Source organism: Heloderma suspectum, chromosome 6, assembly GCF_057233095.1.
Source record: "Heloderma suspectum isolate Gila_16-S chromosome 6, 16-S_ref, whole genome shotgun sequence".
Classification (NCBI taxonomy): domain Eukaryota; kingdom Metazoa; phylum Chordata; class Lepidosauria; order Squamata; family Helodermatidae; genus Heloderma; species Heloderma suspectum.
This window is the reverse complement of record NC_139463.1, coordinates 41,574,165-41,587,567: the sequence shown is the minus strand read 5'-3', so window position 1 is coordinate 41,587,567 and position 13,403 is coordinate 41,574,165. Positions and strand designations below refer to the sequence as shown.

Sequence of the window (13,403 nt, the reverse complement as noted above, 5' to 3'; positions counted from 1 at the left end):
TCGCAGGGCTGTCGTAAAAGGTTTTTTTTAAAAAGGGGTTAGAAAGGGCTGGGTTTTTTAGGTATATATAGGGCGGTTTTTGTGAACCGCCCAGAGAGCTTCGGCTATTGGGCGACATAGAAATGTAATAAATAAATACATTTCGCCCTGCGCTTTCCCTCATTCTGCTGGCCCACCGCACAGGGCTGTTGTAAAAGGTTTGCAGCCCTATCCTAACGCGCTTGCTGGTTTTACTCAAGGGCCACATGAGGGGTTTTGGTCTTGTCTGCTCAGAAGCAAGGCTCCCTGATCTCAATGGAGCTGGGCAAAGTCCCCATTCAAGTGTGTGTGGCAGCGTTCCTGAGAAGACATCGATGAAACCTTTGGAGCGACTGAGAAATGCAACCTGTAAATGCTAATGGGTATGAAGAGGGTCAAGGAGCACTGTCTCTCCCACCCCAACCCCGGTGAATTTGTACGAATGGTTTCAAAATCACAGAAGAAATATAAGCCAGTCGCCTGGCAGGCTTGAAGGAGGCGGACAAATATTTGGAGGAATCATAGAATAGTAGGGTTGGAAGGGTCCTATAAGACCATCGCGTCCCACCCCCTGATCAATGCAGGAATCCAAGTCAAAGCATCCCTGGCAGATGGCTGTCCATCAATGTTATTCATTTTATTATATCACTTATTTTAAAACGTTATACCCTCCCTTTCAACAACAAAGCCCTTTACACATTCTGCCATAGGCCTTCATGTATCTTTTAGGGTACCATCCTATACATGGTTAGACAACAACAGCAAAAGTCCCACAACTCCAGCATGCTGGGAGTTAGAGGGCATTTTTTTCAGTCTATGCATGCATACGATTACACCCTTATGGAGTATGCTGGGAGTTGTAGGACTTTTTCTGTCTAAATTTGCACAGGATTGCATCCTTAAGGATGGAGGATGCTGGGAGTTGTAGGACTCCTAGCATCCTATGCATGTCTAAAAATGTATAGGATTGTGTCATTAGTCACTTAACCCACTGTGCCTGTTAGGGCTGCCCTTTCCTACAAGTTTAAAATGTTTACACAAGAACTCATTCTGAGGTAGGAAAATATGTGAATATTTTATTCTTGCCTCCATTTCCATAGCCTGTTGCTCCTGTCTCCCTGGTGACAACACCTAGATTGTAAGCCTCTTGGGGCAGGCATCTGTCCTCTTTTTTTCTTTTTAGCAAACCGTCATGTACATGGATCAAAAATAACAAGAGGTGGAGCGCTGTAGTAGCTTAGGATGCAATGCTATGAAGGTTTAGACAGAGAAAAAGCCTACAACTCCCAGCATGCCCCAGCCAGCCCCTAGGCTGGGGCATGCTGGGAGTTGTAGGCCTTTGTCTAAACCTGCATAGGATTGCCCCCTAAAGACTTAATACATTTATTTTTGGCATAAGCTTCAGTGGACTAGAGTCCATTTTTGCTATATTAATAATGGTGCCAGTCATGTGTAATTATGTCTGTGTCAATATTGCTGCACGTTGCCTCTTCCTACCAGATGTACACGCAGCAAATTATTTTAAAACTGGGTTTTAAAATAAGGAAATTTGTGAAGCAGCCCTTAGCGACTTCTCTTTGCCAAAAGGTTCTGACCCCAAAGGTGAATTTCACCATATGCTATCGCTGCTGAAACACGTGCACCCTACAGCGAAGCCAATAGATGCCATTATCACCCTGTAACTGCAGAGCCCCCTTCATGGATCACTGCCTCGTTGTGGCGAAGGGGCTTGCGTAACTCAGTGAAGCCATAAGCTATGCCATGCAGGGCCACCCAAGATGGACAGGTCGCGGCAGAGAGTTCTGACAAAATGCAGTCCACTGGAGAAGGAAATGGCAACCCACTCCAGTATTCTTGCCAAGAAAACCCCATGGAACGTATCACAAGGCTAAAAGAGATGACGCCGGAAGATGAGCCCCTCAGGACGGAACTTGAGCACGGTCCGGGAGGCAGCGGAGGACAGGAAGGCCTGGCGTGCTATGGTCCATGGAGTCATGAAGAGTCGGGCACGACTGAACAACAACGAGTCTGCAGAGCTGAAGAGAGGCACACACTGACTCAACTCTGGGAGTTGGACTCAGTCTTCTAGGCCTCTTCCAACCCTACTATCCTATGATTCTATGACCCACACCAGCCTGAAGGTGGACCACTGGGTCCACCTTCCCGCCTCCCAAGAAGAACACTGTGGAAAGGAGAAGGCCAGTTTGGCCCTAGTTTGACATCCATCAGGGAAGCTGCACCCGCTTCAGTGCTCACATTCCTCTTCCTTTCCCATTCCTTTTTGTCCTTTTACACTGCGTCTATTAGACTGTAAGGCTCTTGTCAGGGATGGTCTTATCTTTTCATATCTGCACAACACTTAGAAAGTTTTACGCATTCTGTGTGTAATAGGAATCGTTCCAGTAGAGACTTTTAAGAAGAGCTTTGCCCGTCATACCAGGAAGCTATATGGGTTTTTCCCCTGCACTTTTCTTCGCAGAAAAACATTCACTTCTTAAATTTTTAATCAAGAAACATTTGACCCAGGGTGCTTCCAGACAAGGCTTTTTATTGTGCAGTCACCTTGCCTTGTTCACAGAATTTTACAGGTGGTCCAGACAATGATGTCTTTCATTTGTGACCGTCCTGTGTTTTCTCACTTCTCCGCCTTTTTTCTTACCACACAAAAACATCTGTTAACAACCACGCAAAACCTTTTGTTTGGTAGCGCTGGGAGCCATCTGTCTGGAAGTACCCGAAGAGGTCTTGTGGACTAAAGGCCACTTCTTTACCCTTCTGTGCTTCATGACCCTGGTGCACATTTTGACACACAGATCTCCTTTCCATTTTATACAGAGACAGACACACACGGAGAAACAAGAAGTCTTTCCTGAAATATGTGCCATAGGTATATTAATTGCTGAATGGTCATTTTGTGAAGGGAAGCCACCTGCATCGTCGTGTACTAAGGGAGTCTGTGGTGGTGGAAATAACGAAGCTGCTAGTGGTTGCCACTGTCTCCGGATGTTATTGACAGAAATGCTTTGACCCAAGAGAATGCCAGAGCAGGCAGAAGGGCTAGAAAAGCAAGGTTGGAAGAGGGTGTGTTCCAGAGGAAAAAGGTGAAGAGGAGAACAGGAAGAGTCATGTGAGAGGGGAAGGAAAACTTGGAGAACATGCCATGACAAGTGATGTGCATGGCCAGGAGCTGCAGGGAGTAGAGGGTATTCAAATAACCAACAGTACCCGCTGTAAGTCTGGAAACCAAAATAAAAAAGGAACAGCTACACCAATTGAATTCCCAACATGTTTCAACATGGGTCTTTTATCAAGGGAATTACAAACTCTTTGGGTGCAATCCTATGCATGTTTAGACAGAGAAAAGGCCTACAACTCCCAGCATGCCTCAGCCAGCATGGCTGGCTGGGGCATGCTGGGAATTGTAGGCCTTTTCCTCTGTCTAAACATTCACAGGATTGTATCCTTAGAGACTCTTTTGAAGGATTCCCTCTCCATTACTTCTTCCAAAGTCGTCTTTGGTTATTATTCAGATAACCAACCAAATCATTGGCTGTATGACTCTGGTTGGATTTGCAATAGACATAATCCACGTTACTGTTTTTCAAATATCTGGAAGACTACAATAATTCAAGTATTTTATTACTGCAAATGCAGACATATATTTATATATGAATATATACAAACACTGTTAAAGACTTCCTTATTTTTGGCAGGAATTATGGAAAAATTTACCAAACAAGTGAACAGCTACTGCCATGGGGGAATATGTCTTAGCATAATTTAATAATTGTTTCATTCTCCGAAGCTAGTATAGCAGACATGTCTTTATAACAGTTGTTACCCATTATGAATTAACAATATACTATCTAAGCATAGCACACCGGGATATCCCGCCACCTTGTCTAATACCAATCAATGACCCCAAGTCTAATAGAATCTTTTTTAGCAGATATAACTTTTAAAAATCTGGCTTAATCAGTGGTGCAAAGATTGATGCAATTCAATCCAACAAGATTTAGCCAATGTAAACATCCTGACTGACATGAAAAGCAACATTTTAAAGTGATGAAAGATATGTGTAGTGGATTCTTCAGCAGGCTGCTAGGATTTAAAGTGCTCATAACATTTTCAATGGGCGTTAAATAAAAGAATGGATTTTGCACCAAGACTGGTGCTATCACACTAAAGATGTTATGGCAAGTATGTAGAGTTGGAGAATGTGCATGCTGGCCATGACATTAATATGCACAATCAGCAGTTGTTGGAGTGACATTCCCAACATCACACACTTACCATTACTCTCTCCCAATCTATTTCTATATATATTTATAAAACTTCAGCAGCACTGATTAGCTCGGCGTGGGTGTCTGAAGGCCACGTGGCAGAGCTGCCACTAACTTCCATGGCATTAGCACTATTTGCATAGCATCTTTGTGACCCTTACAAATGCCAAATGGTAGTTTGGGGTTGGGGTACGACGACAAGTGACACCTCTGCAATATTCCCATCTGGATAATGATCCTCAAATATGAGAAGTCTCACTCAGCCCACAAACAAATCTTGATAGACAGACACCAGAGTTACAGGAATCAACATACAGTGAATTTGTGCTTTTAAAAAACGTTTTTCTTCATTTCCAGTCCTTGAGCACTGGTTGTCATCACATTTTCAAGCATCCCTCCGATTCTAACTTTTTTTTTAACACTGAAAGCTAAAATGCTTAGGACTCTAGCCAATCCAGGGCAGCTGAAGATACGTGTGGCTTATCTACAATTAGCAGCCAATTCCCCAGCCTTGACCAAAAATGTGACTTTCACATACCTTTATTTTGAATAACCATTAATGGTAAATTAGAAGAATTTGCTGTACTGCTATTCATTAACTAACATTTGTTAAGTTAAACTTACCTAACATCCTTTATTAACTACAGTTTAGTGTCAGCCAGCACACAGTTAAAATTGCCTTTGTTTTAACATGTGTTAATAATCATACAGACACACACTATTTCACACACCATTAAAACTTATGCACAACAACACATTTCATCTTCTTTTGAGAAGTAGGGTGCTTCCAGATGAAGCTTTTATTGTGCAATGGCCCTGCCTCATTCACAGAACCCTCCCATGATTTCCTATCACACAGAAAATCCGTTGACAGAAAGACAGAATAGCTGCACAATGTCTTTTGATTGGTAGTGCTAGGAGCCTCCTGTCTGGAAGCATCCATAGACTAAAACACCAATCCTATACCCACTTACCTGGAGGTAAGTATCATTGAATTCACGAGCAGACATGTACAGATTGCTTACTGTAATTTTAGAATGCTTACTTATGAGCAGACATGTATAGAATTGCACTGTAATTTTTCTTAGCCATGTGACTTTTAGCTGCGTGCATGCAAATAACCAACACCAGTCCACGCAAGACAATTTGAAGTTTTTGTTCTTGTTAATGTGTTGATCCAAACTGAATTGCAATTCTTAACGCTTGGCTTTATGTAACTATGCATGAAGACAGATTAAATATTAAAGACGAGAACTCAAAGCAGAGCCCTCGGCCACTGTCTCCTGGCTTTGCAATTGGAATGACTTATATACATACCAGCAAAGCAAAAGCCAGTTCCGCTGTCAGTTTTGACCCTCCTGCCATGTTTCAGGTGGTCCTTTTTATTTTATAAGTACCACTTATGCACGTATACGTGGCCACTGCTTGCCTCATTAATTTTTTTAAAGTTAATTTTAAAAAGTGTAAAATTGCTCCCAAAATTGCAAGGGACGGGGGAGACATGTCTTGGTGACATAAAGGACACCAGCCAATCGGTGCTATCCGTACCTCTCTACTGCAAACTTGCAGAACTGTATTTTTAAAAAATAATTACAGAGCATGACCCTTTTCAATAAGTTTGATTTGGATTAAACACAGTGAAGATTCCTAATCAGCCCCACTGCTTTCTCACAATGTTATGCCTGTCTTCACTCAATGTTCGATTCTCTATAAAAACAGGAGGGTAAGGGAGAAACCCATGTACTAAGTATTTTATGCTTAAAACTAATCATAAAAAGAGGGAAGACACAGTAACACTGAAAAAGTTGTTACATTTCAGACTGATCCACTTTTCCAGCAGTTCAGCCCAACTGCAGTTTGCACAGACAGTTTTCACAGGCTCGGTGGTTTCGGTTCCTGGAGCTTTGGTAGAGGTATTTGCTTGATAAGTTTACATTCCTTGGTTTTGCATTTCATTTCATTTTTGTTTTGTTTGTTTTTCCTTATTCAGTGCTGAGAGGAAAAGGAAGGGTTGCAAGGGCCACTTGACACAAGATCGATGCAGCTATGTCTCAGCAAATAGGGCAGATCGAGAAAGACAAACTGAAAGTTATATGGGAGGCAAAGGTGCCGGTCGAGAAGGGAAGAACTGTTCCTGAGTTTTTGTCATCTTCAGCGCTGGGGGAGGAGGTCTGCAACAAAGATGTGAGAGTCAACCCATTAGTCAACAAATCATTTGCCTTCTCACTTATTCATAAATTATTTTAAAATAAATGTGCCCAATACATTACTACTACTACTATGACTACTACTACTACTTATATAGTGGATGTAAGGGTGGAAACTGAGCCAATAGAGCCCCAGAGCAGTTCTGATTCTGAGGAGGAACAGCAATCCGTGGGAGAGGAGCTCGCTCATCTCTCACAACCACAGCAGCTGGCAGAGATTCCTCCTGCTGGCATTCCTGGGATAGATAGCGACCCTGGCAGTGAGAGAGCGCTGGAGGGGGGCTTGCTGGATGCTCGGCGCAGATTCAGGGAGCGACAACAGATGGAGGGCGCGGAAAGGAGGCGTAGCGCTCGTTTGGCGCACAAACAACGGTTGCATCTCGAGGACCCAAGGGAAAGAGGGAGGATCTCTCCCTAGCCCATAAGTTCAGGGTCTTCCCGTGATTCTCCTTCAAACGGGGACCAACTGCCTTACCTGGAGCTTAGGCTACTCTGCTATCTTTCCCCAGTGCTGTTCCTTGCTTTGGCGCTAGTGATTAGTATCTGAAAGTGTCATAAAGGAATAACGGAATAAAGTCTCGGAAAGAATCCTCGTTGTCTGTGTCCTGAGTTGGCTATTGGTGGGGACTGCAAGAGGCAGCTAGGGTGCTCCTGACAGTATCATCTGTGTACATGGCACTTTACCAAAAACAGGAATGACAGTGTCCCTACCCCAAGGGGGTTACAATCTAAAATAGGCAGAGGGAAAGAACAGAGGAAGGGGGAAAAGGAGGTATGGCTAAGCAGGGGGAAAATTACTTCAGGGACATGTACTTAAGGCAGGGGTCTCTGGTGGGGTGCCCATGGGCGCCAGCCAGTGTGCCCGCAGACAGGTGCTCTTGGCACCTGCCAGGCTCCCTGTCCCTCTGGATTTTTTAATATATCTTTTTTTTTTTTTTTTGCAAACATTGGGAGGCTGGCATGTTGCAAAGCCCTTGAACACCATCTTTATTTCCACATGGACTCCAGAGGCACTCTTGGAAAATAAAAATGGTGGCTGGCTGCAGCCCAGCACTTTGTTGTGTGTGGCGTCACTGGCGTGTGTCTTTCTCTACGCATCCTCAGTTTGCCTTCTTTGAAATGGGTTGTGCTTTGTGAGGGCAAGTATGTGATTTGGCATTTGAGGCACAGACCCCACCACTGCCTTGGGTTCCATTTCTTGGTCAAGTTATTTCTATAGGGGCCTCTTTAATTTGTCTTCTGTGAAATGGCTGTTGGAGCAGAAAACCGTGGGTCCAGAAGTGTGGTTTTATGTTTTGGAGCTCAGACCCCTTCTGTATCTTGTATGACTTTCTTGTCTAAGTTACTTTGCTTATACACTCACCTGTGACCCGACCATGCCCACCATGTTAGCCATTTTATGAATGGGCAACCACAATGTGGCAGCCATTTTGTGAGAGCACCCACAACACTCACATTCCAAATATGCCTGCTGACCCCTGCTATAAGGTATAGGGACTAGGGGAATGATCCAAAGGCTTCCCAGAAAATGTGAGTTTTGGGAAAGGACTTAAAGGAAATAAGGGAGGTGGTCACACAGGGGCATTCTAAGAGGCAGTTCCAGGCAAAAGGGGCAACAAGAGTTGGGCAGAGTTGTTTCAGGGAACAGGAGACCTTTGGAGGTTGAGAGTAGTGGAGCTGATGAAGCAAGGTCACAGGAAGGGATTTGTTGGAATATAAGCACAGAGAAATAAGGAGAGGCTTTGACTGTAAGGACAAGAAGTGCCAAGTATACCTATTTACCAAGAACAGTCCATATTTCCTGGTACCTCGAATCACAGAATAGTAGGGTTGGAAGGGGCCTACAAGGCCATTGAGTCCAACCCCCTGCTCAATGCAGGAATCCAAGTCAGAGCATCCCTGACAGATGGCTGTCCAGCCTTGTCTTGAATGCCTCCAGTGTAGGAGAGCCCACCACCTCCCTAGGTAAGGGGTACCTACCCCTTCTGTTCCTATACTGCCTTTGCAGGAGATAGTGGGTGCCTTTAAACGTTTTTCTCAGTCTGCATGCACGAGCACTACAATTCTGATTCTGTCCGCCTGAGTCCCAGCCTTTTCAGATGTCTGGCAGCTCCGATTCTGAGTCAGAGTTAGAACCGCTAGATCAAGGCCCGGGGGAGGGACCTTGCCTAGAGCGCCTAGGTGATGGGAGAGATTCCTCCAAAGGCCTTGACAAACAGATGGCCCAGCTGAGTCTCTGCCCCCTCCCTCCACTGTCAGAACTCAAGTTTCCGAGGAGGAAGAAGAGGAGGAAGAGGGGCGTGACTTGAGAGATGCTAGGGCACGTCGCAAAGCAAAGCAGGAAAAGTTAGGGGTGGGGCTCAGATCCTCAGCCAGGATAGCCACTCTTGGAAGCTAATGTAGGAGAGAGCCACCCTAAGGGAGAGGCATCACTGCGAAGCTAGCTGGGCCATGAGGTTTATACCCAAACTGTCGGCAACTTCTCTACCCTCTGGTTCATCTCCTCTGATTAGAGATTATTGATTAATTGTTGGAGCCTGGAGCATTCTCAGAGTTCCCTTGAATCTGCATTTGTAGAGAGGCTGATCACTAGCAAAACAAAGTTGTATTAGCCTGAAGCTGTGTCTATTGTGGTGTTGATGGGGAAGGGGAAGGGCAGTCCATTTCTGACAGATTCTTGGGATATCAGCCCCCTCCCCCAAGTTTCTAGGAGTTAAAATCTCTGAGTAGGATGCAAAGGGATCTTGAGCAGTGCACAAATTTTTAGATACATGTGCATGAGCACTAGCATGCTACTGAGTACACAGTCATTTCAGCCACTGCAACTGGGGAGACCCCTTTTGAATAGTAACATCTTATGTTCCGGTTCCGATTCAATTCTCCAAGCACTGTCACTTAGCCAAAACTGCAACAGCCATGCACAAGAGGGAGGTATCAGAAATCTCAGGGTGCAGAAGTGTGAAACATCTTTAGGGTTAAAAAAAAAAAACACCCCAAAGGGTGGGGAGTCCCTTCAAAACAGCCCAAAGAGGACTGAGCATGTTCAGTGGCCACAGTGGTCTTACTAGAACGAGATCATTACATCTAAACCAGCCCAGTGTCAATGTGTGAATATACATTATTATGACCTTTTTTTCTTTTTTGCATTGCATCCCTTCTCCAAGGAGCTATAGGCAGCATATATGGAATTGTCTCATTTTATCCTAATGACTCTGCAAGGTAGGTTGGGCTGAGAATTAACGGGCTGGCCCAGGGTCATACCATGAGCTTTGAAACTGATCTCTGGCTGGGGTCCAGCACTCAAACTGCTACTAGGTCTCCTGCACGGAAAACTACAAAAGCAGTAACAACAGGGAGTTCACACTAGAGCCACAGCTCACATCTTTCTCCATTGTGCCATTACCAACCTTGCTGGGACATATTGCTGTTCAATGGACGGCACCATCAATGTCGGAGAAGGAAGAGGAGACGTGTGATATGGTTCACCATACTGATTGACTCTGTATGACGGCACGGGGTTCCTATTTGTTGGCACACTCTGCAAGGAAACCATTCACCAAAGGTTATCATTAAAGTATAATGTCACAAAAGGAGGTTGCATTTGTGTCGTGGGTTGGTGGCATCCAGGAAGGGTATCACTAAGGGCACAATCTTATGCATGTTTAGACAGAAAAACGTCCTACAACTCCCAGCATGCCCCAGCCAGCCATGCTGGCTGGCAAATACTGGGGGCTGTAGGACTCTTTTTTGTCTAAACATACATAGGATTGCGCCCTAGGCCTCTCTCACACCCACCCACATCATTTCAGAGCCCATCAATGAAAAGTAGGAAGGACTTTTGCATGCCGAAGGTCCCAGGTTCGATCCCAGGCATCTCCAGGTAGCGCTAGGAAAGAATCTTGTCTGAAACTCGAGAGAGCTGGTACCAGTACTGGGCTAGATGGACCAAAGGTCTGACTCGGTATACGGCAGCTTCCTATGCGCCTAAATATTTTCCTGGTCAATCCCCCTGCCCCCTGTGCATTCTCACTCCCCAAGGCTATGTGCTGATCCTCTGCAGCGGTTTTCAAAAACTCTCTCCTTCCACAGCAAGCTCATCACAATCCTCTTCCCCTGCCTTAGGGTAAAACTATTTGCTTCCCCAGATACATGGCAGATGAGTGAAAAGTTGCTTCATACGTTTTGCCTGTATGACAGGGACAGGCAACCTGGTCCCCACCAGGCATTTTAGACTGCAACCTCCATAATCCCTGACCACTGGCCATGCTGGTTGGGGCTGATGGGAGTTGTAGTCCAAAGGTTCTAGAGGGTACCTGCTGGGTAAGGCTGTGATAAGGAGTGTTTTCTCCCATACCATCCTGCCCGTACTCTCAGATCATCCGCTGAGGCCCTCCCCTCCGTTCTCTCTGTTAGAGGGGAAGTCAATGACGACCAGGGAGGGGGCCATTTCAGCCATGATGCCCTGTTTACAGAACCGGCTCCCCAGGGAGGCTCACTTGGTGCCAGACTAAAACCTTTTTATTCTCCCAGGTCTTAAAAGTACTATAGGCATTTTAAAATCTGCCAATATCACTGTTTTTATCTGCCGGTTGTTTTAGTTTTGTAAACTGCCCAGGAACCAATTCTGCTAAAGGTTTATTATATAAATATTTTAAATAAATAAAAAAATATTTTAAGCAGTCATAAGTGGGTGGAAGGAACAGGCGCATGGTCATGTGTGGAAATCACACAAATGTTTAAATTTGTCACATGCACACGTTGGGAAGTCCCTGCATGGTATAACTTCAAAGTATACATACCGAACAAAATTAGATACTTGCAGGTATGTGCAAGTTCTCCACCCTCCGCCCTACACACTCCAACACCATTATAGGAAGAATGTCACATGTGAAGCTTCTCTTTCAGCTTCATCTCAGCCTAGAAAGTTCTTGCAGCCTAGAAAGTTCTTTTGTTTGACATACACAAATCTCTCTGCCCACAAAGAATTCCCCATTCATTGCAATGGAAGGAGAATGGGACAGCTCCATTTTTTTTTTTTTAAAGGATTAACACAGAACAGTTTCTTTCAATAAAGTGAATGGGGAATTGTATGTGCAAAGTTCTTTATGCATATCTGAAATGAAGATACATAGACCTCTACATTGTCTGTCAGTGTGAAAATAAATATAACTCCAACATAAAAAGCAACAGATTTTTCTATTGGCTATTCTACAACACAGACTTAAAACAATGTTAATTGTCATTCCCTCTTGTAGGGGATCCTGGGAACTGTGGGTCTGGGTGGGCAGGTGGGATTTCACAACAGAGGATTCTTAAAACCTTCACCAAACTACAGTTCCCAAAATTCGGGGCGGGGGGGGAGACTCCCCAGTTACTGATGTACATTTGTAGTGTTTCTGCTACTCCCATTCATTCTAACTGGGCTTCCACGTGTTCTCCCCCTTACTCTTAAAAACAGCACAACCCACAAAGATCAGATAATAATGGAAAAGCCCTTCTTTCCTACCAGCTGCGCTGAAGTATCCCTTGGATAATATGGAACACTCGGTGGGTACTCTGTGCGTACGGGCACTTCCATCCTTCTAGCTGGTGTGTTCCAACATCTAAACAAACAAACAAACAAACAGATGGATAAAATAATGAGCATGCCTGTCATCCCCTTTCACAGTTGAAAGCTCCTAGAATAAAATATTACAACCAAAGCTGTTTGCCATCTGCAGTTCTGCCTCTGGCAGAAATTCTATGCAGAATGTGGTATCTACAGTTTTCTGGAACATCACAGATTTTGATCCTTACGTAGGTTTCTAGCCCTCATGATTAGCAAGATAGGATTAACAAGAATCATCTGCCAAAGGCTTCCTTGTTTGAAAGGGTTAAGGGGGTGCATTCAGCCATGCATTTTAGATCTTCAGCAATGCTTTTCTATCACTTGCTTACATCTTTCTTCATCTCTCTATAAAAAAAAACTCTGCAAAAATTAGAATATCAGCTTTAGAGTCAAGCATGCAAATCAAGCAAATTTACACAAAACAAGCATAACTGCATCAAATTATTTCTGTGCATACCTGGGGTTGCCTAGAGGTACAAAGTGGTCCTGCTTATAAAAACAGTCTGTAAAACCCCCAAAATCTAAATTTCTACATTCAGAATAAATAATGCAAATTATATGCATTTCCACATATCTGCTTACTGTGCAGACATTTTATTCTGCTTCCAAATCAAGGGCTTTCTAAAATGTAACTTGCTGTTGTATTTTATTTTGGCACTAGCTAGCCAAACTCTGGTTACTAAGCCTTTGCCATGCAAACATCCTGATTGAGTGAAGGTGACTGCACAGGGGCAGACTTCCCCATGCATTTCCTTTCTGGATCATTCCATCTGGGCATAGGTCTGCCCAGGAAACAGGACAGCACACAGTTGTTGGAGATGGGAACAAAAACTCAGTTATACAGGCCAATGCATATTATTGTATTCATTTAAAATTACACAAGCCTTACACAATAAACCAATTAAGTCATAGACATAGAATCATAGGGTTGGAAGGGGCCTACAAGACCATCAAGTCCAACCCCCTGCTCAATGCAGGAAGCCTGATTCCCAGGCGGTCCCCTACCCAAGTACTAACCAGGGCTGACCCTGCTTAGCTTCCGAGATCAGACAAGATCAGGCACATCCAGCCCGGATTGACATAAGCTAAACAGAGTGACATTATTCTGCCCATGTCCGGAAACTATAAGAAATGGCAGGTGAAATTAGTGATTTTCCTATGCTAGCCTCAACAAAGGCAGCGGGGCTAGCCCTACCATTAAGCAAAGTGAGATGGTGTCATGAAAAAGCAGTAAATAGTTATTAATTTAGGGAGCAATCCTATAGCCACTGGACAGTGGCTAGATGG

General features: G+C 44.3%; 1 protein-coding gene across 1 annotated transcript in view; it reads right to left on the bottom strand.

Moving 5' to 3' along the window:
* Nucleotides 1–3,637: 3,637 nt before the first annotated feature.
* The window catches only part of ADAM9 (ADAM metallopeptidase domain 9), a 91,831-nt gene continuing 82,065 nt past the window's right edge, over nucleotides 3,638–13,403 (bottom strand). Inside the window, exons 20-22 of the mRNA XM_084804059.1 lie at nucleotides 12,015–12,111; nucleotides 9,916–10,046; nucleotides 3,638–6,472 (exon numbers count right to left, since the gene is read on the bottom strand). Coding sequence (XP_084660185.1) covers nucleotides 6,391–6,472; nucleotides 9,916–10,046; nucleotides 12,015–12,111 — 310 coding nt within the window. The 3' untranslated portion in view covers nucleotides 3,638–6,390. The remainder of the gene's footprint in view (nucleotides 6,473–9,915; nucleotides 10,047–12,014; nucleotides 12,112–13,403) is intronic.